This window comes from Naumovozyma castellii, chromosome 4 (genome assembly GCF_000237345.1).
Source record: "Naumovozyma castellii chromosome 4, complete genome".
NCBI lineage: Eukaryota > Fungi > Ascomycota > Saccharomycetes > Saccharomycetales > Saccharomycetaceae > Naumovozyma > Naumovozyma castellii.
In genome coordinates, this window is record NC_016494.1 from 263,603 (window position 1) to 291,361 (window position 27,759).

Sequence of the window (27,759 nt, forward strand, 5' to 3'; positions counted from 1 at the left end):
CATTAGCAGTCTGCGTTTTCGCATTGAAAAGTTCAGAATGACTTCCAACATTGAAAGGAAACTCTGTTTCGCAAGAAGAAGCAAGGTTTCCATCGAAGTGTTAATTTTTAGCGAGAAAGGTAAGTGAGATATATTCAATACAGTACTTACGTGTTTATGATGGCAAAATCTGCTGAAACTAAAACCAAGAAGATAAGACCAAAAAGTAAGCGAGCTAGTCGATCTGCAAAGTGGAAGAAGCGCAATAAGTATCCTTCTAAGAGACTCAATAAGATTAAGAAAGCCAAGGTCGACTCACCCACTGATTTTTGGACAAGTCAATTATCGCGATCAGATGGAAACAAGTCAAATCAGTCTTCCATGATAACCAGTCAAGGGCCATATAACAACGTTTCCAGGGATTACAGTAGGTCCACTCCAATCCCAAGTAGATGCGAACAGCCAGTGCAACATTTCGATTCCCAAAGCTATGCTCCATCATCATACGGTAATCAGACTTGGTTACTTCCCTCTGACCTTAGTTCTCAAAGATCAGTTAGTAGTTATCATAATCATCATTTCAAGCCTCAAGATAATTCATTAAACAGAACGTCATCCTTTGTTCTAAAACCTGACCCTATGAACCAATTTACCACTAATAGAGTCAGGATCCAAACGTCTGAAGCGGATGCTCTGTTTGGAGCCATTTCGCCTGTTTATAAGATGCCATATTTAGATAGGCAAGTGCTACCAATAAGTAAAACAGGGATAAACCAAAATACAAATTCAAGTTCGAATTCCACTAATAAACCACACGAGAGGAAGATGCCGAAACTGGGAGATATCTTTTCTTCAAAGGACAACGAAACTTTATTTGTAGAACAGTCAACTGATATGGATTCTCAAGCAAGATATAATGCCTTAGTGAAATATTTTGAGAAGGAAGGATATGCCGCAAAAGAGAAGTTCCTAGTCCTTGGCACCACTATTAAAGACTTGGTCGACTCAGGTTGCTCTATCCAGCAAATGAAAGATATTCTTCAATTTAATACTGATACCGAACAAAGTATTTTCAAGATTATCCTCGACAAAGTGGCAGATGATTCTAAAGAAATCACCGACATATCTGCAAAACAGGAGCGTGATGATGCTATGGAAACCTTAAAAACTTCAAAAACGATGAATCCTGAAATAAAAAAACTTGAAGAAAAGCAAGAACCTAGAGATGACCCGCATAATGATACGAACCAAGTTAAAGAACAAGAAATACCTATTCGTAGAGAGGTTTACTTAATGATTGGATCTGGATCCACTGTAAAACAAATCAAAGAGAAACTTAACGTAGATGACGAGTTCTTAAGAAACATTTTCGAGGACTTTCTTCATGGCCAATCTGCTAACAAGAGCTCAACGGCAAATTTCATGACAGATTCTGAGCAGAAGAAGAAAAGTCATTCTCATACTGAAGAAGTGATTGTAATCAACTCCGATTCGGAGGAACTAGAAGACATTGCAAGTGATATTGGTAGAAATAATGCGATTGGCAACGAAATCAACCGGGAAATGAAAAACAACCCAAGAGATATGAAGAATAAAACAATTAATGAAATACCGAAAGCAACTAAAAAGGGGGATTTTCAGCCCAACACCTCTAAGAACCAAGCACTAGCCAATACGAACAAAAATACTCACATTTTGACTGCACGTGGAGATATCGAGGATATGAACCAGAATTCTGATCAACATGTAGTTGCAAAACAACTTTTTGCTCTGGAACTTAAAAAATTTAAACTGAGAACCAAATTGGAGGTGGGGAAACTGCGGTCGTCGATAAAGTCTCTAGGTATGGAAGAAGCATGGCAGGATAGCTCTACAAAATCGGAGATGCTGAAGCTAAGGAATGAAATTGTTGACGACATAAATGAGTTTTTCTATAATATTTATCCAGAAGAATATACCCCAGCTAAACAGGAAAGGATGATGAAGCTCAAGAAACTGAAGAAGATATCGAAAAAGAAAACCCCACAAAACCTGCCTCCGACTAATATAGGGAAGACATTACAAAATACTAACCAAATCAACCAAAAATCAGCAATACTTGAAAAAATTACTAACAACAATAAATCTCCCAAGAACAAAAATACAAATAGTTCTTTAGAATTTATAGATACAGTTATACCAGAATCAAATAATTCCACTAAGCAATGGGATGATTCTGAAAGAAAAGATGATGCACTAGTGGACTATAGTTTTGTCAAGATGACCAAAGTATGTTGTTTATTCTTTTTTTTTTTTCCTAGCAAGCAATTTCACTAACGAAAAATCTTTAACACTCATCCTAATGCAACCTGGCTGCTGTCGCACTTGCAATATGGGTAAAAGTTGATTGATCCTTAACAGTCAAAGGTGCAGCACTTTACTCCTTATAAGTCCATCTTGTCCAGTATCTCTCCAGATGCATGAGATTATTGGCATGTCAAACACAAACGGAACTTTTGTAATTTCTTGTCATTATTTAAGCAAATCTATTATAATGACATATTCTTTGTAAACGATTGTTAAAGTTAACGTCTCTACGGTCATTGACTGCTCAGAGAAACAGATGCAGTCGATAAACTACGTAATTTTATATAGGTTATTATACAGTCTTCTATCCTTTTCACAGGGCGCTTAAAATTTCGGGATTTCACATTGAAATTTATCCTTAGAAAGCATCAAATTTGAGTAACGATGTGTTCGTAGAATTGAAAATAAAATCAAGATTGAAGCGTTGAGATTGCCTGATTAGCCATATTAATAACACCAAAGATTTGGTAGAGTAGTTACTGTGTTTTTGAGAAATCAAACTATTAGAGGAAAACCTCATCAACTAGAAGAAGCATACATTATCAATCAATACGTCTAGCTTAAGATCATCTTTATGCCCACAACACCCAAAAAGAAACGAACCGCTAACGTGGCCCTTTCTCCAACATCTAATCGAATAAAAAAGAGTATTACCAAGAGGAAGAAACGAACATATCAATTTGCACCCGTTGACAATCTTAATACTAGAGATACGGGCGGCAAATCCAACGTTTTGAAGTCAATCCCTGTATCACAGATAAGAAATACTGCAATATCAAAGAATAGAGTAGAACAAAGTTTAAGTAGGATACCAATAGACGAAATTGTAGAAGAAGAAAAACCTACTGTGATAGCAAAAGCTCCAATACTGAAGAAATCAGTAAGAAAAATACCACCACCGAAAGAAACAACAACCAATCCGAACCAATCTGAGCATGTAATATGGGATTATAGTCCTAATAAAAAAGGACTATTCCGGTAACTCAGCAAGTTCACCATCTAAGGCTGACGATCCACCTTTGGAGGATGCTGCTCAAAATCCATCATCAACTCCACTTGTCTCTAATAAATGGAAGACAATCCTTAATTTTACCAACATTGATGACAAGGAGATGGTAGGAAAGAATGAGAAATCTATGACCCCTTCAGACTACTCAATCAACCGCGAAACAGCAAGTTTATCCAATAGAGAAGCATTCAACATTGATGACATATTAGGAAATATATCTTCGAAGACTACAAAGTTGAACGATATTCCGTCATCTCCAACTAGAAGGGGATCATATACCAAAGGAACAGGACATATAAAGGATGAAAACTCTGAGGATGATGCTAATGGTGAAGATGACTCCTTGATCGATATCTTGACTCAAAGATTTACTCAACATACCGAACGACTGCGACAGGACAGTATCGATAATGTAAATAATATCAGTCCTAGTAAAAAGGCTTTTGAACTCGAAACCAAAAAGGAAGTGCATGTGAGTTTGGAAGATTCTTCCGATAAAGACAAAACTTCTTTCAATATCTCTAACTCCTCGGACTCTTTGCTAGCATATTTAGAAGATTCTGATGCTGACGTTGATAAGCAAAACAATACTGAGGAAAAAGTTGCTCAGGTAGAAGAACTTTTGTCAGAAAAGCTGAGAATGAACTCAGAAACACCTGATCAAGAGCTGTCAGAATATATTGGACTTGCACATTGTGCTATTAAGAGGAAAGGTGTTGTCAGACTTGTTATTCTAAATGTAAGAGAGCTCCAATTACCAAAAATAGGACAACAGAAGATCCTGCTCTGTGTGGATGAAAATGGCGATAATAGCTCAGTAATCGTTCGAAATCCATGGGTTTATCTGAAGTTTGAACGAGGGGATGTTATACACATTATAGAGGGTAAGAACTTTGAAAATAAAAGGTTACTCTCCAACGATGAGAATCCAAAGACAAGACTGGGAAATGACAATCTGTTAATTTTGAATCCCGACTTACTTCTATCCGCGACATCTGTTGGATCATCAATGGAATGTCTCAGACGAGGTGTTATACAAGCCATTTTCAAAGATTCAAGAGGAGAACCAAGTATAGTAATGACGATAGGGAATATCGTTCATGAATTACTACAAGATTCATTTAAATATATGCTGACACACCAAAATCTTACAATGGGATACATCGAGGAGAAACTAGATTCCTTATTGAAATCTTTTTCATTTGATATACTTATATGTAACCAAAGTACAGCAGATGTTAGAAAGCAAATAATGGAAGAACATGTTCCAAATATCTCCGAATTTGTTAATCAATTCATTAGTAAAAACAATTATGGTCGGTATGTTTCTGTATCCGGTTTGCGAAAAACGCAACCCCTCTCAATATCCGATGTTATTGATATCGAAGAGAATATTTGGTCATCAATATATGGCCTAAAGGGGTATCTTGACGCAACAGTCGAGGTCAAAGTTGAAATGGGAAAGACCATTGCACCTTTTGAGGTGAAAACAGGGAAGTTCAGAAGTGTAGCGCATGAGGCACAAGGTTTAATCTATACCCTTTTATTAAATGATAAGTATGAGATCCCTATTGACTTTTTTCTTTTATATTATACCAGGGATAAAACGATGACTAAATACCCAGGATCCTTACACTCTGTCAAACATGTTTTAATGCTTAGAAATCAGATGGCAAGTAATCTGAAGCATCAGTTACATGAAATAAAAACAACCGATAAAATTAAAATGGAGCTACCGCCACTAGTTGGGAGTTCCATTTGCGATAATTGTTATGTCAAAGAAATGTGCATGGTTCTGAATAAACTCGTCGAAGATGGGACATCTTCAGAAAGCGGGTTACGTCCGGGCGAATATGAGGCCTTAACAAATCACCTTTTGAAGAACATAGACAGATATAGACAGTTTTTCCTAAAATTTAACGATTTAATTACAAAAGAAGAATCGAGCATCTCAAGTATTAATAACAAATTATTCTTACTCGATTCAAAAACAAGGGAATTGGAAGATGGTCGATGCTTATCCAACTTAATTATTGATGAGATCACAGAACAAGAGAACCGAGAGGGTAGCTATATTTATATGTTTAGGAGGCATGATGTAACCAATGATGCAAGATCGATGCTTCACTCTCAACTAAGTGCTAATGATTTTGTCCTGATCAGTGATGAAGAAGGACATTTCTGTTTATCGCAAGGAATTGTTGTTTCAATAGGAACCGACTACATCAATGTATCCTTAAAGAGGAAACTATTAAACAATAGGATAACATCAACGGAAGATAAAAAAATATCTATTCAAAGTGTTGTAAATCCAAGTTTAGATGTTTCAGATACACTCTTAACACAAAACCTTGTCACTTATAGAATTGACAAGAATGAACTCCAACAAAGTTTATCATTAGCCAGATTTAATATTTTAAATTTATTTCTTCCAGCTGTCTCCACTGGCGATGTTGTAATAGATGAAAACACAGGGGAAACTAGAATCCTAAAAGGATCCGAAGGTGGTGATGCAAGGATGAGAGATTTTCTTGTCGATAACGTTTCGCCTAAGTTTGTTCCTGATAATGAACCACCTATTATTTCGTACCAAAAATATAAAGATACTCGAATGAATACCGACCAACTGAAAGCCATCGATCACGTTATGAGGGCCGAAGATTATGCACTGATTTTAGGAATGCCAGGTTCAGGAAAAACTACCGTTATTGCAGAAATTATCAAAATTTTAGTATCACAAGGAAAGAGCATCCTATTAACATCATATACCCATTCCGCCGTAGATAATATTCTTCTTAAGCTCAACGAGTTAAATATTAATATTATGAGATTGGGATCACCTCACAAAACTCACGCACAAACCAGACAATATCTCCCTAATTATGATTCAATAAAGACTTATGACGAATTTTTAGAAATGATTAATAATGTATCTGTTGTAGCCACCACTTGCCTTGGTATCCAAGATGTTTTATTTACATTACGAAAGAAAGATTTTGATTATGTTATCTTGGATGAAGCCAGTCAAATATCAATTCCAGTGGCCTTGGGTCCCCTAAGATTTGGTAATAAATTTATCATGGTAGGTGACCATTACCAGTTGCCCCCTTTAATAAAGAATGAAGCGGCCCGAATAGGTGGACTAGAAGAATCACTTTTCAAAGTATTTTGTGAAAGACAACCTCAGAGTGTTATTGAATTAACTTATCAATATAGAATGTGCGGTGATATCGTTACTTTGTCGAATCTTTTAATATACGAAAACAAATTAAAATGTGGAACTGAAGAAGTCTTTAATCAAAAAATGATAATTCCACAAATAGAACCCTTAACCCATTTTAAAGAAAATAAAAAGAGTCAGTCTTGGCTAACTGATATCTTAGATCCTAAGAAAAAAGTATTATTTCTGGACTATGACAACTGCACTTCAATATGCGAACAATATGAAAGTGATAATGTCACCAACATGGGTGAAAATGAAATTGTAAGGCAATGTGTAGAGGGTATGCTACAATGCGGTGTATCATCTGAAAACATTGGTGTTATGACCCTTTATCGGGCACAATTACGACTTCTTCAAAAGACATTTAATTCTATGTATTTTCAAGGTTTGGAAATCCTAACGGCAGACCAATTTCAAGGCCGTGACAAGGATTGTATTATCATCTCCATGGTTCGGAGTAATAGTCAATTAAATGGAGGTTCTTTATTGAAAGAATTAAGGCGCGTCAATGTTGCAATGACGAGAGCTAAATCAAAATTGATTATTGTTGGTTCAAAGAAGACTATATGCAATATATCCGAGATAAAACCTTTAATGACTTTATTGGAAGATAAAGGTTGGATATACAAACTTCCCAAAGATTGTTTAGATATATATAGTTTCCCCAGACACACGTCATCTCAGAAACAAATTGGTGGTAATAAAACAGGTGCGAAGAGAATTACAGCAGATAGTCGATTAGTCAAAAACAAACCCATAATTAAACAGGCATTATCTGAAATATAAATATAACAAGAGGATTTACCCATGTCTAGTCTCCTGAAATAGATAATTATAGACAATTATCCACTTAAGCATAACTATAGAAAAGCATTATAAATAAAATAAATAAACAGAATTCAACTCGTTCTAGTTTTGCTTTTGGGTTAAGTTAACATTAATGTATATAGGATTATGTATGTGTCATATGGCAGGGAATAACTAGACTATATCATTAAAATGAAGTAGTTTCCACTTTGGTAAATGCTTCATCGTTAACAAACCAATGAACTTTGGCATCGTACAAGTGGTTTACTAAGGCACTTGGCAATTTAGTGTTTTTTAAGTCAAAAATTTCATGCATTATAGGTTGTTTGGAAGCCCCTTCAGCAACAAAGCAAATAGATTCGGCGTCTCCCAAGACTGGCAAAGTCACAGTAATTCTATCACTAGGAGGCTTTGGAGAGTCACGACACCACATAACTCTACGGTGCTTTTCATCTAATAAATAATTATGAGTTGGGCCAGGGAATAAAGAACAAGTGTGGCCATCTGGACCGCACCCCAAAAGTACCAAATCAAAATTTTTTGGAATGATCTTTTCATAATCCATAGTCACTTGAGCAAATGAGTCAACCCCCTTCTTTACTAGTTCCTCATCGATTGGGTACACCTTTGGAGCCTTATTTGCAGGTAAATGGTCCAATACGGCTTTCTTGAAAGCACCGAAATTACTATCCGGATCATCTAAGGGCACCAATCTTTCATCAACAAAGTAAATAGCCCAGCTGTTCCAGTCTACTTTTGAAGCTAGCACCTTATCTTCTATGAACGCCTTATGCAAAACATTATTTAGGGATCCACCACTAATTGCCAAGTTGAACTTCTGATGGTTCTTCAAGGCTTTATCTTGACTTTCCAAAATGAATTGACCCAAGTTGTGGGCTAAGCTTTCTTCAGCAGTGTATTTGTGAACAGTAACCATGTTTATAATAATATGCAATAGTTGTGATGTTATGGATTAGACTTTATTAGAGAATTGGGAATAAGTGGTCTGTTCAGTGGAAAGGGGATCCTTATATAATTTTCCAAAGTTGCACAGAATCACGAAGCCCGTAAACAATTCCACGATTTTCCAGATGGCAAACTGCCTTCATGACGTAACTTACAAATATTGGTTGACAGTAAAGAGAATAAGCAGGTCTAAGCAATATAATACTGTCTTCCATGGACACTATTGAGATTGAAAATGTGGCCCCAGAGCTGGTGGAATACAAGGAATCGGATTACACATTGCAGGTTATTCCGGGATTTTTCCAGAACCAAGAGGTATACATAAGGGACCCATTGCTTATGATCCACAACAGAGCTCAATTGAATTACCTAGAACTCTCTAAAAATAAGACGATGAATGTGAAGACAAGAGTGCAATGGAAGAAAAAAATACAAGAAATGGCTAAGGATTTTTATCAGATTAACCAACGTTTGTTACCAAATACAGCAAAGAAACCATCGCTTTCAGCTGTTGCTAATTACTTTAATATGTCAAGAAGAACGTTGAATCGTCACGTCAAGACAGTTTTGCCTTTGGTGACTCCCCCAAAGAATGGGGGCATGTCCCTTGATGGTGATGCACTGACTATTTCTGAAAATAGCTTGCTTGTCATTCCAGGGCATTTTCGTAATCAACCAGTTTATATACCTGATCCAAAAATGGTTTATGACGAGGTATCATTAAATTATTCTGAAGTTAATAAGGACAAGAGTCTTTTATCCAGTGAACAATTAGAATTAAAGAAAAACATAATAGAAATGGCAACCACATTCTGGAAGGTTAACCAAGATCTTCTGCCGACGAACTCAAAGAAGCCTACAATATCAGCAGTGGCGAAATACTTTCATATCCCCAGACAAACATTCGATGATCATATAAAAGGATTCCATAGGAATAGTGCCATATTCGGTGCTTCATCCAGACCGCTGTTAGATAATAATGAGCTTCAATTAATAAAAGCAAACTTAAAAATGGCTTCTAATAATGGATGTCCCATCCCGGCAACAGAAGATGATATGAAGTACCGAATTGAACGAATATTGGAAAAGAAAAGGAGGGGGTTGAAGGAAATCGAAATGGTAAATGAATTGATTGATAAATGGAAAGAAGCGGATAAAGATTCTATTCAAGGCGAAAATTATAAAGTTTACGACTCATTAGAACAATTAAAGAGGATTTTAATTTCAGGTATCTCTATCCAGTCATTGAACTTCAACCCCATTGAATATCTAAAATTAAAGAGGACGTTTGAGCACTTAAATAGCATAAGAAGTACCTACCAGAACAATTTAAGTGGGAAACCTTTGAATACCGTTAGTAAAAGAACAATTACAAGGATAAGAACTAAATTAGGACTTTCGCAACAATATATCAATAATAATTCAACGGGAGATTCTAATAAAAGGAGATTGACAAAGATTGGTGATATCGAGAAAATTGAATGGTTAAAATCACACGTTTTCTTTAAAGAAGATTTTCAAAAATATGGTACTAATGTTTGGAATTGCGATATATTATCATTTCATATAGGGAATGTAGGTGAAAGATTCCGTTCAAAACAATTAAGAGAAGAGTTCAACAAAAATGTTCTTACAAATGATATAAACGAAGAAAGAACAAGCTCAAAGGAAACAGCTGGGGCTAAAGTGGAAGCCAAAAAGATAGCGTCAGAAATAGCAAGTGCTGATCCTATTGTAGAAGAAGAAAATACAAACACACCTATAGGTCCAAATCTAACTGCTATTGATAAACTATTGTTAGACGAAGATGTGCATAATATAGCTGAGTCACATATAGAACCTTCAATCTCGGATGAATTATCTCCAGAGTTGATTGAATTGGATGGTACCAATCTTGACGCCCAAAAACTCGCAGATAATGATGAATCTATGACGGTAGCTAAGGAAACAGAAAGTGCTGGTATTAATACGGAAAATGAACTAGGTTTAGAAGTAGAGAATTCAAATGATGAGCATGAGAACTCACCTGGTCCTCTAATGCCCGATCAACTTTCTTTGCTTTACACCATTTCAATGAATGGGGAAGTGTTAGAACCTAATGTCTTATTGAATGGTCCAAAACAAAATTCCGAATTTGGATCAATTCCGTCGTATCTTTTACATGATTGGATTATTACAAAAGGAAATGAAGATAGAGAGTTAAATGGAATGTTGCTAAACTATTTAGAGAAATGTTTCCATCCACAAACAGTTGAAATACTAAACAGTCAAGGATTGAATTACAATAGCACCAGTAGGCTATTAGTACTAAATTCGGGTATATTTGAGATAAATGATGACATAATTAGATTTCTCAATGATTATAACATTGATTTGTTAATTATACCAATGACCTCTGCAGGGTTTTTGCAACCTATTGATTTTGGCCTTTATAATATCCTCCAATCTGAACTAAGGAAAACTAACAGAATGTGGTTTAATGATCATTGTTTGCTTCCACCTGGAATGACATCTATGAATAACGCATTGCGGCCGGGTGTTATGTCAATGGTACAGCAACTAGAACTACTGTATGGTATACATAACCGGTTACCTCAAAGGATTGTATTATTTAAGGAAATGATTAAACAATCGTTTTCTCGTATTATCCAATTTGATGAAAATGGAAATGCTGATAGAGATAAGTTGGCTCAATTTGTAGATCGTTGTGAAAACGCTGCCAAATATACGTTCATGTTAAATAATGATGAAGAACAAAGTGGCAATGAAGAAGATGACTATTCAGCTTTGAATAATGACGATAAGGGAAAGAGGAACAATAAGAATAAAGTGAGGTTTCATAAAGTTACTTTTACTGATAATGGTAAGGAGGTTAACCCCTCACAAGATAATACAGATTATGCTGTTAGACTAGCTACCATTGTTAAGAACAATATGTCCAACAACGATGGTATAAGTCCCTTTCTTCAAAACGTTGATGCTGATGCACTCCATCGTACGGAAGACTGATTGTAACAATATTTAATTTAATAAGGACTTCTTTTTATTTTTTATGGACTATATATAGACTTCTTATGTTATATGCATTGTTATATATATAATAAGATAATAAAAATAAAAGCTGAATGCTGTAACCCTTCCCTGGATAAATCGCCTGATAGAATATGATAATTATTTTAGATTCAAATATTATATGGAAATGATCCTCACTGAGTAATCACTTGCACATCTTTCAAATTGGAAGCATCCCTACGATGTTCACCATGAATAATATACTTGAACGTTTGGGACATTGAGTCCCCATTCCGTATTCTATGGTTGGCAATCCTTACAATATGGTATCCAGCAGTCAACCCTAAGAACGAATTCACAGAGGCTAACAAGATATTTCTTGGTTTTATGACAAATGACCATCTTGTCCAGATAAGAGCTGTTGCCAACAATGATAGATTTTGGGCTCCTGAAACTTTCTCAACGGGTCTGCTCACGTCACTCAACCCAGCGACGACCAACCCCCATTTCAAAGTTGGGGCCCAGAAGTGAACGGTTCTTGGGCCCGTTTCACTTTGCCAAAACCGCCTAAAAGCCAAATTTATAGTGGACATGTGTTATGTATTTGTTGTGTTTTGTTTTGTTTTCTTTCTTCTTTTTCAGTGGGAGAATGCTAGTCAAACTATTAGAGAACACTTGTAATGAGTGAATGTGTGGTATTCCTGAGGGATACGAGTGAGTCGGTTGGTTTTTTCTGTGGTAGTTGAACAATAGAAAGCAGGCTTATGTGGTTGTCTATATATATAAGCGTTTATCTTTTCTCGAAGAACGAAGAATGAAAAAAAAATTATTCAGTCACACTCACTTTTGCACAGAAAAGGCCGTGGAACTCTGTGAGGGGTCATTTCCCATGACTAACATTAGGGCTTGTTTAGGGTTAAAAATTATATTATATTAAGCCCTAATTCGTGAAAAGTGATATAGTTAGGTCTGTAATTAAAAGCCCTAAATAAGTTTTTTTAAGCCCTAATCTCCAATAGGGGGAACAAATCTTAAATTTTCGTGAAACTAGCAAAGTTAGATCTAATTTGGAACCATTTATTCATTCTATCTAGACCATCCAAGTAACTTGTTTAATTCCAAATTATAGATCCAACTATTGGCACTACCTTGCATTCCTACCAACAGTCCCAGTTCCATCGTTTGGTTGAATTTGACACGTTATCCTATTAGTAATGACGACGTATTTTAAACTAGTTAAGGGTGCAACCAAGATAAAATTAGCACCACCAAAGCAAAAATATATTGATCCCATCCTATTAGGTACAGCAAATCCCAGTGAATTTAATGAGATTGTCAGAGCTTTGGGGACAAGAATATCCGATACTGCATGGACCATCGTTTATAAGTCAGTCATTGTCGTGCATTTGTTAATTAGAGAAGGTGATAGGAATGTGGCATTGGATTATTTCGCTGATGACTTGGAATTCTTTAATTTGACTAGAAAAAACATCAATTCAGGAAATGCATCTTCAAATGAGGTTAGAGCTTTAGAAAGGTATAATAACTATTTGAAAGTTAGATGCCAAGAATATGGTAAGATTCGAAAGGATTATGTGCAAGAAGGTTATTCTTCTCTAAAATTGAATAATGCCAGAGATACTAGAGCCATAAATAGAGCTATGGATCATGTAGATTCTTTGGAAACTCAAATTGCAGCTTTGTTGAAGAATAAATATACTCAATTCGATCTTAACAATGAATTAATACTTTATGGTTTCAAACTTTTAGTCCAGGATTTATTAGCCTTATACAACGCATTAAATGAGGGTGTTATCACATTATTGGAAACATTCTTTGAGTTATCTCATTCTAATGCAAGCAGAACCCTAGATCTTTATAAGAGATTTGTCGATCTGACTGAACATGTTGTGAAATATTTAAAAGCTGGGAAATCAGTAGGTATGAAGATTCCGGTTATCAAACATATAACTACTAAACTTATTAGATCTTTGGAGGAACATTTATTGGAAGATGAAAGAACTCATAATACTTTTAGCCAAAGTAGTAGCGTACTCGATGGAAAAAGTAATACCAAAGCTAGCACCAATCTATCAGTTAATACAGGAAATTCTGCAGCTCAGACAAGATTAGAACAAATTAGGGAACAAAAGAGAATCTTACAACAACAATTACAAACTGAACAGGTTGTCGTTTCACCAACTTCTCCTCAAGATGCTGTATACAACCCATTCACAACAAATATCATCGATTCCATTACAATGAACCAAACGCAAGTAGGGGCACAGAATGTCACACAACCACAACAAATGGTTGTCCAAGCTACTAGTAACCCATTTATTAATGCTAATGCACAATCTGTACCAAATCAAGCATATGGAACAACTATGGCACCACCACCTATGCAGCAGAATCCACAAATACAGCAACAGCAACCAATTACCCCAGCTTCAATGGCTTGGGATTCGCAATTCCAACCACCTCAACCTCAACCTCAAAATTTGGGCCACTTTCCAACTGGGACTTCAAATTTGCAACAATTTGCAACTACACCTGCTTTCCCCAGTAACCAAACAGGTCAACCACCACAACAACAACAACCATCATATGGTACCAACTATACGGGTAATAATAATGCACATCCATTAATGAATAATACTAATGAAAATGTTGCCCCACAACCAACGGGTTCAAATAATCCATTTTCTTTAAATAATATTACAAAGGAATCACAACAACGTGAACAAATAAACCCATTTTCCGTTTCAAATTTTGCATCAACAGAAAAGGAAATGGTTCACCCACAAATGCCACAAGTTCAACAACAACAACAACAACAACAACAACAACAACAACAACATACTGCACAATCATTCAATCCATTCCAATTACCACAACAAGCACAGCAACCATCGCAAGGGAATACTTTCTCAAATAATCCTATGCAACAGTATCAAGCTCAACAACCCATACAGCAACATGTGCAAACACCACAATTGCAACATTTTGAAACGGCACCCTTACAAAACCAACAGCAAAGTGGGTACATGAATTCAAATTCCAATAGCATTCCACCAACCATACCCTCAAACAACATGATGCAACCACAGCAATTACAACCAATACAGCAACCACAAAATCAACCATATAACCCCTTCCCACAGCAACCACAACCACAACAGGTACAACAATTACAAGGCCAGTATCAATATAATATTAACAACCAGGGTCCAAATTTGATTGATATTTAATACTTCATATAATTATTAACAGTATAGTACATTGTATATATAAAGGCTATATGTAAATTTACATCACGCTGTCATGCATGACATCAAAATTCAAATGCAATATTGTATTCTTAGTTTCAATTTTTTTTATTTTTATTTATTATATGCTAAAATATTGTGTCATATAAATTACCAAATTGGGAAAACCTGCGTCACACTACCCGAAACTCCGGAGGTAAGTTATTGCCGTTTATTATGGATAATATAAGTTGTAGCTGTTTCAAAAAATAACCCTCTCTTTCTCTACTCTAGTTGCCACTTTCAAAAGAGTATACTAGCAAGAATGGCAACTAGTTGTGATGTAAATGGTGTAACAGCCCTACTCGGTAAATTAGATACCAAACGAAATGCAGAGAGTACTCTATACCCCCAACAAAAGCATTCATCTGTAAATCCTTACTCTAATCGACAATATAAAGAGACCCTGGAAACAAAATTTTATGAAAGAACAAATGTTTATGATACTTTTCAACCTAAGCCTTTACCAGGTGCAACTGCAAATATCCAAGATTTACAACTGGAAGATGCTGCTGTAAGGCCGTCAGTGCCATTAACGGCATACCCCAACCAACAATGGAGTGATGAATTTAAGAGAAGTTCGGACACTACAGAGAATAAAGTTCGATTTGAAGATTCAAAGGTTAATCCCATTTTTAATTTTACCAGCCGATCTTACAATGAAACTCGAAAATTATTCACAATGCCATATGTTCAACCCCGACACCCGCAGGATGTGTTGGCAACGGATAGGGACGAAATTGAGGTCAATGAAGTATTTAGTAAGGAGTTTGAATTATTAGAAAGTGAAATCTTTGAAAATCAGAAACTTAAACTAGACGCAGAGCTTCTTAAGGAACAGCATGAATTTAAAGAAATTGCAACTTCCATACATCAATTTACTAAGGAGAATGGACTGGATCAAAAGGAAAAGTTTCAAAATTCCAAGTTTTTGGGCTTAATTAACCAGATTAAAGAAGGAGAAGTTACTATTAAAAAGGATGAAAATGTGTTAGAAACTACAAAAGACGGTAACAAGGTAGGTAATGAATATTTCCCCGTAGAGGATGAAATTAACTGATTGAGCGAAAAAAAATGCATTTTATAGATTATGTTATGTATTTAAACAAGAATATTATTCTTGAGATACTTATCTAAGGATTTCCATTTCTACTGAACTGTTCTGACTTGTAACATTCTTGGCATTATTATTACTATCTTCTTCGTCTTCTTCCTCAACACTTTCAATGAATTGTAACTTGTTGCTCTTTTTTTGCTTTAGTGTAGTCTTAAATTCTTTCATTTTAAGGTGCTCTGAGGGTGGTTTATCACTTGTCTCACGGGATCTGTCTCTTAATACACCAGTGACTGATTCATTATTTTCCTCTAGGTTAATTCCCAGAATCCCAGATTTCACATCATTGACAAAACTCCAGATCGATTTTGATACCGAAGAATTATCCACAGCTGTTTGCTGTTGCGGTACATCCTGATTCCCTCGTGTGGTTGAATTAGTTGCTGAGTTCATATCCATTTTCGTGTCAGTACCCTTGACGGGGCTTACTTCTTCATCATCCCAGTTTAATGATTTTTCTAACTCTTGCTGAATGATTTGGTCAAATTGATTAAATATGGCCAAAGGTTTTGTCCAAAGGGACGATTTTGGCCTCTCTCCATTTTTTTGATCCACTTGATATCTTGGATACGATTGTGATGAAGAAAAATCATTACTATCTAATAATGGCTGAGTTCCTCTTGCCGCCATGTTATCCTCGTGTGGCTGTGAGGTTAAAAAATACTTGGAAACTTGTTCCTTTAGCGATTGTAATTCCTTTGCATGCTGTTTATACGTATCTTCTTGAGTTTGTAATTTTTTTTTAAGATCATCAATTTTCTGCTTGCTTTCAAATAATTCTAATTCTTTATTGGCAAGATTAGTCAATAACGAGTTTATGTCAAGTGGATCAGAATTGTTTAAATTTGGATTTGGATCTATTGTTGTAGACGTGGTCGACGGTTGTGGTGGTATAATTATGGAGTCAGAAATATAATTGGCAGACTGTATACTACTTGTCCTTGAATGCAATGAAGGCTGAGAATCATGATCTGGAATAAATAAACTATTTCGTTTGTTGTTACTACTTGGATTGGAAATGATGGAACTATTTGTATTCGCTTGTGTAGGTGTTGTCCTTTCTGGTGTGGACGGTGTAAAGACCATTGGTTGAATTAACGACCTTCTTTTATTCATCATAGAGGCCCTAGACGAATGAGATCCAAAAACATTATTTCTTGGAGAGATGACTTTGGGGTCAGATGAATCAGTACTTCGAATGTTGGATTGATTATCGTTCAAAGGATCTTCTCCGTTGGATACTGTAGTTGGTGATAATTTGCTTTGCAAGCGAGCAATTCTTGCTCCGTTTGGGTTAGGTGACGTTGGAGTAGGAATTGGAGTCGGAGTTGAAGATCGTATTATTGATTCATCATTGCTTTTTTTTTAAAGTTTGATTTTTAAAAGGTCTTGTGCTTGTATCAATTTGTAATTCTTTGTCTGTTTCATCCACGAATGCATCGAAGTTATTCATGATTTATACAGTGTAATTCTATGCAAAATGAGGAGGTGCTCGCTTTATAGCCAGGTAAGTAAGGTGTGTTGATTTATGGTGAAGAAGGATTGGTACAATTGTAGGAACCTTAGACGAAAGTTGAAATAATATTGTTTCGGATTGTTCTCCGTCCTTTTCTCTGTTCACGTTATTTTTAAAAATTCCAAGACACTTTAACCTTTGGGACAAGATTTATTGATCAACAGACAAATAATCAGGAAAAGTGTTCGAAAGGTAAATATGTTATGAATTGAACCAGACCAGTGATATGATTGAATTTACCAGTTAAGGTCCGGTGGAGTTGGAGAGGATGATGAAAGAGAGATTATAAACTTGGAGAAGTTTTCTTGACCGTCTTGAATCGATAATTTTCTATGTATGTTGTTACAAGAAGTAAACAAATTCATATTAGAATCATCGGTCCCCCTTGCTTTTGTATAATTTCTAGAAGACGTATTAATTAAAGTTGCCTGAAAGTGGGAAGGCTCCATATAAGTATCCTCCTCGGAACCTGATAATAATATATCTCTTATATTTACTTCTTCTTCTTCTTCTTCATCCTGTTGGCCACAAAAAATAGGGTTGTGGGTGCTGCCCTCACTAGTCAATAAAATATCGGGAATTAAGGTATCCGTTTCCAAATCACCTTCAACTGGAGGATATAGGTCGGGTCTTTTGAAATATTTATATGTTTCTTCCACTTCGGTTCGTCTTCTCTTTTTGGATCTTAACTTTGAGTTCTGTTCCTCGATTTCACGTTTTAAGGTCTGGAAACTAAGGGCATCAAGTTGCTGTAGGTTCATGTTTGATCCAGGAGTATATATTCCCCAGTCTTTCCTTACCATTTCCGGAACCTTATACTTCTCACAAAAGGCAACAATAGACACAATGTCGTTGCTCCCATACTGCATTTCTGGATTGTTATGTGAACTCGATTTTTTTTGTCTATACTTCCAAGTGGCAAAATCCTCGAATAGCCGCCCAACTCAGTTTAAGGACAATATAAACGTTTGAGAATTTGGATATAGCAGGTTGTGGATGGTTGTGTGTTATCCAACTTAGTAGCAGTTAGTTATCGTTGACAACTTATCACTGAAGGAACATGTACTAGTTCAAAGCCTTTGTTCCTGTTCCAGATGTAGATCATCTCCAGTTATCTTGTGAAAACGGCGCGGCTGCGCCGTTTTCACCTAGGATTACCCCTTCATTTGGTATATAAAGGATAAGATGGATGTAGATCCTCCAAGAGATAACTTTCCTTTCTATCAGCTAACTCTCCATCTAACTAACTATTATTAACGCTAAAACAATACACAACAATACATTACGACATGAAACTAGACCCAAAGGTATACCAAGAAGCTACAAGGGCGGCAAAAACCCCTCATTTCAAATATTTGATGTTGGGACTGGTATGTGCAGCAACACTTCCCACAAGTGTATACATGCAACGAAATCCACCAGTGAAAACCATTGATAAGAGGAAGAGCCCTAAAGGATTGAATTCTATGGACTCAGAACTGGACGATTTTGAATCGTTCCCTACTTTTTCATCCATATTATGAGCTAAGCTGGCTCCAGAAGTTTTACATATTCAATAAATACACAATATAACATACGCATTTAATATAATACAATACATCAAGGCATTATCCCCATTAGTTTTCACTATTGCAATATCATTTCTTGTCTTTGAAAACTCCTCTAGTTTATCGTGCGGCTGGATCATTCCCTCAAGTGCGGGGTGTCTCTTTAAAGTATATAAACATGAGTTTACAATAAAGGGAAGGGAAAGTTTATTGTCCTGGAACTCTAAGTCTTACTTAAATTTATGATCCACACATCTACTTACACATGCAACCAAACAACTATTCACAACTAAAATATTTCACAGTCGGCGTATTCTGTGGTTCTTTAATACCAATCTGCTTCATGAACGACAAAGAAAGAAACAAATATTTGCACATAGATACAAGCATATCAGGAAATAAGCTAATATTGGATTCACCAGGAGCCGAAATTTCATTTGCCACCTTTTCATCCATTTTGTAATCTATATATATATATACTATGGCGTAATATATGCATAATAAATAAATGTCATTTAAATCTAATTCTCTCTTTACCTTTACAACTCTAAAAACCCTTATACAGCACCTGATTCGAGTCAAAATTTACCTCTAACGTGAATATGCTTTGAACACACCACTCCCAATCAATAACTAAAACATTCTCATCTTCGGGATCTATTTCTTTTGTTAATTTTCTGAATCGTTTCGTTTGGACCGATGTCGTCGCCAGCATTATATATGATGGTATTTTTGATTTCGACTTCGCCTTCAATTTATTATTCTTTACAATATCCTCTTTTGTAAACTTATTTTTTTTCAGAATCTTATAATTTTTAATGCCATGACATTTTAAGATTGAAGAAATCAACTCAACACCACCGACAACCTCACTGGATATATTAATGTCAGACATTTCAAATCTTTCAAATAGTCTCATCGTTGATTTGGTTCGATCTAACAGTTCCTGATCAATGCCAGGAATACGATAATCATCTAAATTCATTAACTCCATTGGTGATTCACCTCTATGAACAAATTTTAACACATCAGTGATAAAGTCAGGTAATAACGCATATTTTAGAGGATGAAAGCTTAAGCTCATAAGAAATTTCGCCGTTCTCATTTTTTTCGGTGCAATTATACAATTCATGTGACCATTTCCAACTTCAATTTCGTCTAATATCTTAACTCCAAGCAATCGTAATATTTCTAAATCCAGTTTTGAGATATCTTCATGGCAACCTGTACAAGTGCCAACTATCGAGAATTTCTTATCAATCACAATCTTCGACAAAATTTCCTTGGCGTCCTTTTCAATCTTTTTTAAAGTTTCTAATTGTTGTAGTTCCTCAGGTAAGAAATTTCCCAACCTTTTCCTCTTGGAATTCTTCTCGAACTCATTCAATGATTCAATACTGCTATGTAACCTTTTTTCCGCTTTAGCTCTAGCGGCTCTTCTGTTCCCGCCACTAGAATGTAGACTGATAGGTAAAACGGGTGAAATAATTGAAGTGTTGGCTGTTTCCTCCTCTTGTGATAAACCTTTAAAAAGATATGAATATCTATCAGAATCTTTTGTGGATTCCTTAGAGTTTTCACTTTTCTCCTTTTCAGAATCATTTTCAGGGCTTTCTTTGTCAATGTTCTCTTTTGGTTGAGTCATTAGCGCCTCTTGAGAAATAATATTCTCATTTATATTCCTGGTCTCTGAGATATGTTCCTGAGCGTTTTCTATTGCTACCAAGTCATTCTCTTTTTCCCTGCTCTTATCCTGTGACAATCCTTCTTGTACTAGTTGAGAAATATCATCATCATTATAAATTTCTTTTGTAGTCGTTTGTGAATTTGCAGTGAAAAAATATTCATCGTTATGAGTCTGATTTGCCGATGTCAATAGTTCCTTATATGATAATTGACCAATTGTTAGTAATATATCTTCTCTATCGATGTTGAAGTCTCTAAATTCATTCGTTTTAGGATCCAATTTTTTATTCAGTTTATAGCACTCTTCTAACCATAAATGATTCACCACAATCACAGATGATTCTCCCCATTTCATAGCGGTCTTGAATTTTTTACCAACATTACTCCTAGAGATTAAATGTGTATTTCTTTTGGAAAATTCCGTAGTACTTACACCACCTAGTAATTCCACTAGCCTTTGAATATATGATCTTTGACGACCAAAATAATTCGTATATGCCGGGCGTAATTCATTGCGTTTGAATATGACAGGTTGGAATGGTTCAAAAATAATATTCTCTTTGGGCTCGATAAACTGAGACATGGACCACATGTGGAACATCCAAATTAAATTCCCTTTATGTGCATTAGTTTGAGATATAATCTCAAATTCTTTGGAAGTGTTAGATTTGCCAAGATAGCAATTGGCCCCCAGTTTACTTATATCGTCTCCATCTAGATGATGTATTATCGACCCGCCCATATGCTTGATAAAGTCTAATAAGAATCCATAGCAATCCTTATGTAAAGTTAGATCCATACCAATTACGAATTTATAACCCTTTAGATATGCTTCATTCCCTTTTGGATCATTTCGCCATTCCAAATCTGAAATATTTTCCCACTGATCTTCCAAATTAGTCGAAGCATGAATACTATGTTCAGACTCTGAGGCTAATTCTAATTGCTTGAAACTTTGAATAAGCCATGTTGGATAAATATATTTCATAGTACTTGTTTTCACTTGCTCCTCTAATGATGTAATTATTGGATCGTTTTCATTGTTTGTAATTAAATGTGTGGTTCGACTACAAAGTAAATTATTCACAGTACCACCTAATGCTTGAATCAGCTCTGAATAGAAAATGTACTCCGATGCATTAATGGAATCTCTAGATATGTATATTTGGGAGGATTTTAAAATATGGCGTTTATTGGGTGAAAACAATGAGGTTCTCATGTGTCTTTTCCTTGCCAAACAGGTGGGGATCCATTCTGGTTTCACTACTGGGATTAGAAACTCAAATTCAGTCACTGCATAGAAGGGAAAATCAATTGTATCACTGATTATAAAATGAATGTTTTTACTCCCGTATTCATTAATAAACCATTGCCTAGGATTAGATTTCAGGAGGTCTGCAGTTGTAGATGATTTCAATATTTGAGATACATCACAGGTGAAGATATTCGCGCCCCCATTAGCGGTTAACAGTTTGGATGTAGCATCTACTTCCAACAAACCCTTTGGATCAGTGCTAACTATAAGAAAGTTCAAATTATCAAAAAGTTTAGAAGAGGATATCATGGAAAGTTATTTTTTATCCAAGTTCCCTATTTCTTGTCAGCTTTGTATTGAGTAATTCTTTTGACTTCCAAGTGCATCTCAAAATTTCAATGTTTTCAATACTGTTTACGCGTTTCGAAAATGTGACGCGTAACTTTACCGCGTTAAGAAAAAGACTTTGATTGAGTCTCGGCGGCTAATTTGGATTATAAGATCTTTGAAAAACAAACAGCATTTAAAGAAGAAAACAAGGCAAAAAAGATGGAAGTTACAAGAACGTATACACACTCGGTTGTAGACACGGTTTCCATTTTAGTGGTTGATGTGAACACTTCCCTGTTTATTACTAATGTAAAGAGTTTCCCCACTCAAACAGCTAGTTCTGACTCGGAATTACTTCATTATATTGCTAAGGAATTGGGAGCTTTGTTGGAAGAAATAGAAAATGAGTTTTTAAAGGGTAAGGCGACAGTGTTCCAGAAGATTAATTTAAACTTTTCTGAAATGAAATATCCATTTCACTTCTGGGATGAGCTCATATTTCTTGATACTAGAAAGTTAACCAATAATCCTCAAGTTTATATTACAGAACAATCCCCTTTTGACCGGCAAGAATATTTTAAAACTAATTATTTTATAACAAGGTTTAGGAAACAGATTTGTGAATCGGCGAGTAATGATGAAGAAAGGGAAGAAGATTATCTTATAGATTTTGAATTGTTAACAAAGAAGACTATTTGGTTCTTATTCAAGGAAAGGGGGATTGAAGACGAAAACGAAATTGAAAACTTATTGGCCCGCTACTCAAGTGTTGAGGACTTGGTAACATATCTATAGTGATATCTAAGGGAAAAAAGTGCTCTAATGTATGCAATTTTGAATTTATTAATCTATCTAGTTATTTTTGTTCTACAAAAATATTTATCAATGTTATATCTGTATGGGGCTTAATGTTTTAAAGGGAATGTATTTTTTTTATTCATCATCTGAATCCATCTCATTTTCTTTCTTGTTCATCATAGCAGCAAAATTCAATTTTGTTGGGTTTGATTTAGCTAGTAAAAACTTGGATTTATGATTGGTCAACTTTTGAGAGCATGGTGACAATAGTCTATCGGTTGGTGATGCAAATTTATTTATCAATGAAATTTTTAAACGGTTGGAATTCTTGGTAACTGATGCGTTAGTTGTTTTCTTGAACATAGATCTATGCAATGAAGAAGCAACGGAAGATGTTACAGGATTGCTAAAATTATTTTTATAGCTTGTTTTATCATGTGTTGTTTGTTTCTTTGATAATGCAGTATTGGTTCTTCTTGGATTAGTTGTGGTCATTGACATTTAGATGGTATTCTCGTTCAGATTGTAGATGAGAGAATAGTAAACAGTTTTAATCACCAAAATGTAATGAATGCTTATTTTGAACTAGTCAATAGAAGATACTTTCTTAGACTTAAGAAGTTTGGTATAAATAGAAACAAACACCCTATTTGATCTGGCTATATATAAACCAGGTTCTCAAAACAAAATTTGCAATTGCAAAGACGATAAATGTTTCAAGGCAAAATTTATATGCAGGATACTGGATTTTTCAGTTGTAAATGTACAAATATCTTTCTTGACAGCCCACAATTTCCTAAACAGGTAAAATGTGCTAAATGGGTAATCTACTTCCATAATTGTTTTCACTTGGCCTAAACGGGAAATGATATTATCTGATTTGAAATGTCTAGGGTTAGGGTTTGCCCTATAAAAACAAGCCCTACTATGGTAGCCCTATTATTGTTCGGGTAACACAAGTGATTATGATAGTGGCGATGATAAATTCAAGGCATTTTTGAAGACATATTCCTTTGCCTTGGCGATGCTGCCAGAGTACATGAGAAGAAAGATACGAAAAAGATATTCACAAATTATATAAAAGTGGTTAATATGCCCATGCAAAGAGCGTTACTCAAGGCTTACCTATGGGTTTTACTGATAATAACATTTCTGCCGAATTGTCATGCAATTGATTCTTGGGCACAACCGTCCGGTCAGAGGAGGACGGCTATACGATCGCAAAGAGACATGCTTGCAAATGTAACCATTGATGAAATACCTATAGTAGGGGTAGACCTTCGGCATGTTCTGTTTAGCGATAATTTTACCTCCTCATCAAACTTAAACACTAATCAAACAAATACGATTTATATGAACAACCTTTCCGATCTATTGACCGCAGGAGTTCAAGGTCTCGTACTAGACATTGAGCCAAATCATGGGTTTTGGGTTGTCACAAACACAACTTTGCTGTTAAGTACATTTCTGGACACTTTAGAGAGTTTCCTTTTATCAACAAATGATAATTTGTCTGCTGACATTATAATGTTGTTTCTACGACCTCCAGTAAATTTAACATTAAACAGCACGGTTTACCATACGCATCCTCAATTAAATTTAACATATATACTGGACCAACATTTAGGAAGTTCACGAATATATTCACCAAGCATCCTAGCAGCAGATAGAGCAATGGGCGATGCCTGGGATGCATTTGGAGAATCCAAGACAGACGGTTGGCCTACGCTAGGAACATTTCTATATACCCGGAAAAAAAGAGTTCTCATAACTGATTTGTCCTCGAAATCAAATTCAACAATAGATTCACCCTATATTTTTCCAAATACAATTACTCATTATTCTTCTGGGAATATGACATCTGATTGTCCAAATACTTTGAGCGCCTTATCATATATGTCAACAGTTAGTTTTCAATTCTTGGAAGCTGTTTTTAATGAAGATGATATATCTGAATATGTTTCATGTGGAGTATCGCCAATTATCTCCAACACTTACAATGTAAATTCACTTTCTAACATCAAAACCTTATTAGATAAAACGGTGGTTTGGTCATGGGGTGAAGATGAACCAACAATTTCGAATACTAAGATAACAATTGTGAAGGATACTTTAGAGGCCCTAAATTGTGCACAATTATCCTTCTCTTCTGGCACCGATTCAATGACATGGCAAGTAGCCAATTGCTACGATAATAAGAGAGGTCTTTGTAGGTATAAAGATCATAAATATGTTTGGAAATTAACCAAGGATGATGATAATACTTATTTCTCGTTTGATGGTCGGGGGGATTCCAAATGTCCTGATGATTATGTATTTGCCATTCCTCGGACACCGTTGGAAGAAAAGGCAGTATTGTTGTATTTTCGACAGCAAAATATTACTGATATTGATGCCTGGATAGATTTGAACTCTATTTCAGTTAGTAATTGTTGGGTCACGGGAGGTCCCTACGCCTCATGTCCCTATCAGAAAGTTGTCTCAAGGAGAAATTTTGTAACTATGTTGCTTCCTGTGGTAATTTGCTCGTTTGCAATATTGTGTATTGTTCTGTATTTGAGTATTTTGCGTACTCCAATTCATGACAATAGGAAAAACTGGAGGAGAATAGTTAACAAAATATCAAAGGCGGAATTTGAAGGTGTTCCCTCTTAAGCATAGAATATATAATATATAATAGCATTCAAATCAATTCATTTCAAAAGATTTTAAACCTCAGGATGATAGTAAACAACATGTGTAGCGTTGTTTGAGATATTGTTTATTGTTGTTTTAATTCAAGAATATGGACTCTTTATGTATAATTATTTACTCATTAAGTTTCATCAAATGGGTTATTTTTTTTTTTGATCAATCATGTGCAGGTAATGGTATTGGGTTCGCATATTTAACGACTTTGCGGATTAATCTTCTTCTCTTAAATAATGGATCGATAAGAAAATCTCCTTCGATTTCCATCTCTGTTTCCAATCCTCTTTGTGAAGCCCATTTACTAACATCATGATCAATTTCCCAATTTGAATTTTCATCAAATTCCCATCTTAAAGGTGGAAGGACTTCAGTGATATCTAAAACGCCGAGAGGTTGCTGCTGTGCCTTTCTGAGTTGATCAGCTGGTTCAAAGACTTTATTAGAAAATTTTAAAAATCGCCAATATCTTGGAATTACTCCTCTTTGATATAATTCAAATATCTCAATAAACCTAACTTCTGGTTTTTCGTCCAGAATAATTGAGTTTATAGGTGGTGCCAATCCTATGTGTGAATTTAAATCCTTCTCTGCTAAGGTTTCATCCTTGTTTGATCTTTTAGATAATTTATTTCTAAGTTTTGGATGAAATCTAATCATCAGAGACCAAGCTAAACTACTCATCAAAAATCCCCAGTTAATATGTGTGGAAAGACTCCATAATATTATAAATATTAAGCCGAGTTTCAAAAAGAGTCTTGTGGAATGATATTCGTCTTTGAACCCAGCCACTTCTAAATTGAACTTCTCCATTGATTTATGGAAACTTAATATTCCTGTGGTCATGTCTTGTAAATCTCTTAAATTGACAATTATCTTTGTACTACCTGATAAATCATTTAAGCTTTTCCTATCATCAATTGAATTCCTATCTTCATCATTCTCCTCCGTTAACGAGGGATCCAATGATTCAGCGGTATCTACGGTCGTTAATGGTTGTTGGGCCATACTTGGTCCTCCACTTGCTACAGTATTGATTAATGATTTCCCAAATTCTCTTCTTGCTGGATATATTGTTTTCCTTAAGGGATGTCGATACATGTAACCACGTGCCATCGATCCATACATGACATGAAATAATGGCAATAATATCAGATACATTGGATTATAGCACAGTATTGTAAATAAGATTAACATTGTTATTGTCCCTGAGGGATTTCTCCAAGTTAACAATCGAACTATGGAATCCTGAACTTCAAATATGCCATCCATTTGACCAGTCAAACTTTTCAAGTTTTTAGTTAATATGGTAATTGAGACAGGTTGAGCTGTTCTCTCGTGTACAAAATGTTCCCTTTCCGGTAAATTTTCTGGTGTTATCCTTGCTATAAGTTTATCTAAGAATATGTCGATGAAATGATCTCTACCACTCTTTGTGGAAAAAGTGGAAGACATCACTTTAGATTCGAATTGGTCTGTTAATGATTCACTGAATTCAAGTAAAGTGTCATCCCTTTCAGGTCTTATTCGTTCGATGGATGCATTAACTAGAGATCCGGCCACTTTTTGCAGCAGAGCCCTGCTGGATATCGGAGTAACGGTTGCTGCAGTTGTGGATCTCGTTGTCGTTGATGAAGGTTGTGTACCAGAAATGCTTTCCTCCACGGCTTGGATGGAGTCAAGGACTTTGTCGTATTTCTTTGCAAAATAAGTTTTCACCACACTTTTCTTTGTAGAAGTATGTGAGCTCATTTTTTTGGTTTCAGTTTCACAAATACCTCTTTGATTCTTTGTTTGTTTTGCTTATTTAATTTGTGAATTGCTCCTGTCCTTTTGTAATACCCTTGTTTGAAGTTGGAAATTCTGATGTTCGCACGGGTGAGATTATCAGTACGCCGTTTCTAGTAAGGCAGACATATATTTGAGCAGAATTGGCGCAATATTATTACAATATGCTTGAAAGTCTTGATGCAGTTTACCTCAACAGAGTTTGTACATTCACTGCCCATTGTCTATACCCCAATATTGATACATTAAAGATGTCCCAGCCCTAATTATTGGGAATACCCGGCCATCCAATGTTTATTTAAGCCCTAACTTTTTCGAACCCTACACATTCAAGCCCTGACGCGTAAACTTTTTTTTTCATTTTCTCGAGATTTTTCCCCAGAACTT

At 35.5% G+C, this 27,759-nt stretch overlaps 15 protein-coding genes across 15 annotated transcripts; 8 read left to right on the plus strand and 7 right to left on the minus strand.

Annotated features, from left to right (window-relative positions):
* Positions 1-156: 156 nt before the first annotated feature.
* NCAS0D01410 (uncharacterized protein) lies at positions 157-2,295 on the plus strand (the record flags this gene model as incomplete). Its single annotated transcript, XM_003676037.1, has 1 exon — positions 157-2,295. The coding sequence occupies one exon, from the start codon at positions 157-159 to the stop codon at positions 2,293-2,295; it is 2,139 nt and encodes a 712-aa protein (XP_003676085.1).
* A 1,142-nt stretch (positions 2,296-3,437) lies between these two features.
* Positions 3,438-7,343, plus strand: DNA2 (bifunctional ATP-dependent DNA helicase/ssDNA endodeoxyribonuclease DNA2; the record flags this gene model as incomplete). Its single annotated transcript, XM_003676038.1, has 1 exon — positions 3,438-7,343. The coding sequence occupies one exon, from the start codon at positions 3,438-3,440 to the stop codon at positions 7,341-7,343; it is 3,906 nt and encodes a 1,301-aa protein (XP_003676086.1).
* A 208-nt stretch (positions 7,344-7,551) lies between these two features.
* Positions 7,552-8,301, minus strand: SOL3 (6-phosphogluconolactonase SOL3; the record flags this gene model as incomplete). Its single annotated transcript, XM_003676039.1, has 1 exon — positions 7,552-8,301. One exon carries the CDS (start codon positions 8,299-8,301, stop codon positions 7,552-7,554), a length of 750 nt encoding a protein of 249 aa, XP_003676087.1.
* A 242-nt stretch (positions 8,302-8,543) lies between these two features.
* Positions 8,544-11,339, plus strand: NCAS0D01440 (uncharacterized protein; the record flags this gene model as incomplete). The annotated part of the gene is made up of 1 exon (XM_003676040.1): positions 8,544-11,339. One exon carries the CDS (start codon positions 8,544-8,546, stop codon positions 11,337-11,339), a length of 2,796 nt encoding a protein of 931 aa, XP_003676088.1.
* A 197-nt stretch (positions 11,340-11,536) lies between these two features.
* Positions 11,537-11,935, minus strand: MPC2 (mitochondrial pyruvate carrier; the record flags this gene model as incomplete). Its single annotated transcript, XM_003676041.1, has 1 exon — positions 11,537-11,935. One exon carries the CDS (start codon positions 11,933-11,935, stop codon positions 11,537-11,539), a length of 399 nt encoding a protein of 132 aa, XP_003676089.1.
* Positions 11,936-12,556: 621 nt separating this feature from the next.
* YAP1801 (Yap1801p) lies at positions 12,557-14,593 on the plus strand (the record flags this gene model as incomplete). The annotated part of the gene is made up of 1 exon (XM_003676042.1): positions 12,557-14,593. The coding sequence occupies one exon, from the start codon at positions 12,557-12,559 to the stop codon at positions 14,591-14,593; it is 2,037 nt and encodes a 678-aa protein (XP_003676090.1).
* A 322-nt stretch (positions 14,594-14,915) lies between these two features.
* PEX18 (Pex18p) lies at positions 14,916-15,710 on the plus strand (the record flags this gene model as incomplete). The annotated part of the gene is made up of 1 exon (XM_003676043.1): positions 14,916-15,710. The coding sequence occupies one exon, from the start codon at positions 14,916-14,918 to the stop codon at positions 15,708-15,710; it is 795 nt and encodes a 264-aa protein (XP_003676091.1).
* A 69-nt stretch (positions 15,711-15,779) lies between these two features.
* On the minus strand, positions 15,780-16,883 carry TDA11 (Tda11p; the record flags this gene model as incomplete). Its single annotated transcript, XM_003676044.1, has 1 exon — positions 15,780-16,883. One exon carries the CDS (start codon positions 16,881-16,883, stop codon positions 15,780-15,782), a length of 1,104 nt encoding a protein of 367 aa, XP_003676092.1.
* Positions 16,884-17,516: 633 nt separating this feature from the next.
* NCAS0D01490 (uncharacterized protein) lies at positions 17,517-18,149 on the minus strand (the record flags this gene model as incomplete). Its single annotated transcript, XM_003676045.1, has 1 exon — positions 17,517-18,149. The coding sequence occupies one exon, from the start codon at positions 18,147-18,149 to the stop codon at positions 17,517-17,519; it is 633 nt and encodes a 210-aa protein (XP_003676093.1).
* Positions 18,150-18,569: 420 nt separating this feature from the next.
* NCAS0D01500 (uncharacterized protein) lies at positions 18,570-18,803 on the plus strand (the record flags this gene model as incomplete). The annotated part of the gene is made up of 1 exon (XM_003676046.1): positions 18,570-18,803. The coding sequence occupies one exon, from the start codon at positions 18,570-18,572 to the stop codon at positions 18,801-18,803; it is 234 nt and encodes a 77-aa protein (XP_003676094.1).
* A 571-nt stretch (positions 18,804-19,374) lies between these two features.
* On the minus strand, positions 19,375-22,077 carry RTT107 (Rtt107p; the record flags this gene model as incomplete). Its single annotated transcript, XM_003676047.1, has 1 exon — positions 19,375-22,077. The coding sequence occupies one exon, from the start codon at positions 22,075-22,077 to the stop codon at positions 19,375-19,377; it is 2,703 nt and encodes a 900-aa protein (XP_003676095.1).
* A 240-nt stretch (positions 22,078-22,317) lies between these two features.
* SPO16 (Spo16p) lies at positions 22,318-22,893 on the plus strand (the record flags this gene model as incomplete). The annotated part of the gene is made up of 1 exon (XM_003676048.1): positions 22,318-22,893. One exon carries the CDS (start codon positions 22,318-22,320, stop codon positions 22,891-22,893), a length of 576 nt encoding a protein of 191 aa, XP_003676096.1.
* A 138-nt stretch (positions 22,894-23,031) lies between these two features.
* SPO12 (Spo12p) lies at positions 23,032-23,397 on the minus strand (the record flags this gene model as incomplete). The annotated part of the gene is made up of 1 exon (XM_003676049.1): positions 23,032-23,397. The coding sequence occupies one exon, from the start codon at positions 23,395-23,397 to the stop codon at positions 23,032-23,034; it is 366 nt and encodes a 121-aa protein (XP_003676097.1).
* Positions 23,398-23,988: 591 nt separating this feature from the next.
* On the plus strand, positions 23,989-25,551 carry MTC6 (Mtc6p; the record flags this gene model as incomplete). The annotated part of the gene is made up of 1 exon (XM_003676050.1): positions 23,989-25,551. The coding sequence occupies one exon, from the start codon at positions 23,989-23,991 to the stop codon at positions 25,549-25,551; it is 1,563 nt and encodes a 520-aa protein (XP_003676098.1).
* A 195-nt stretch (positions 25,552-25,746) lies between these two features.
* Positions 25,747-27,336, minus strand: PEX28 (Pex28p; the record flags this gene model as incomplete). Its single annotated transcript, XM_003676051.1, has 1 exon — positions 25,747-27,336. The coding sequence occupies one exon, from the start codon at positions 27,334-27,336 to the stop codon at positions 25,747-25,749; it is 1,590 nt and encodes a 529-aa protein (XP_003676099.1).
* Positions 27,337-27,759: the final 423 nt, after the last annotated feature.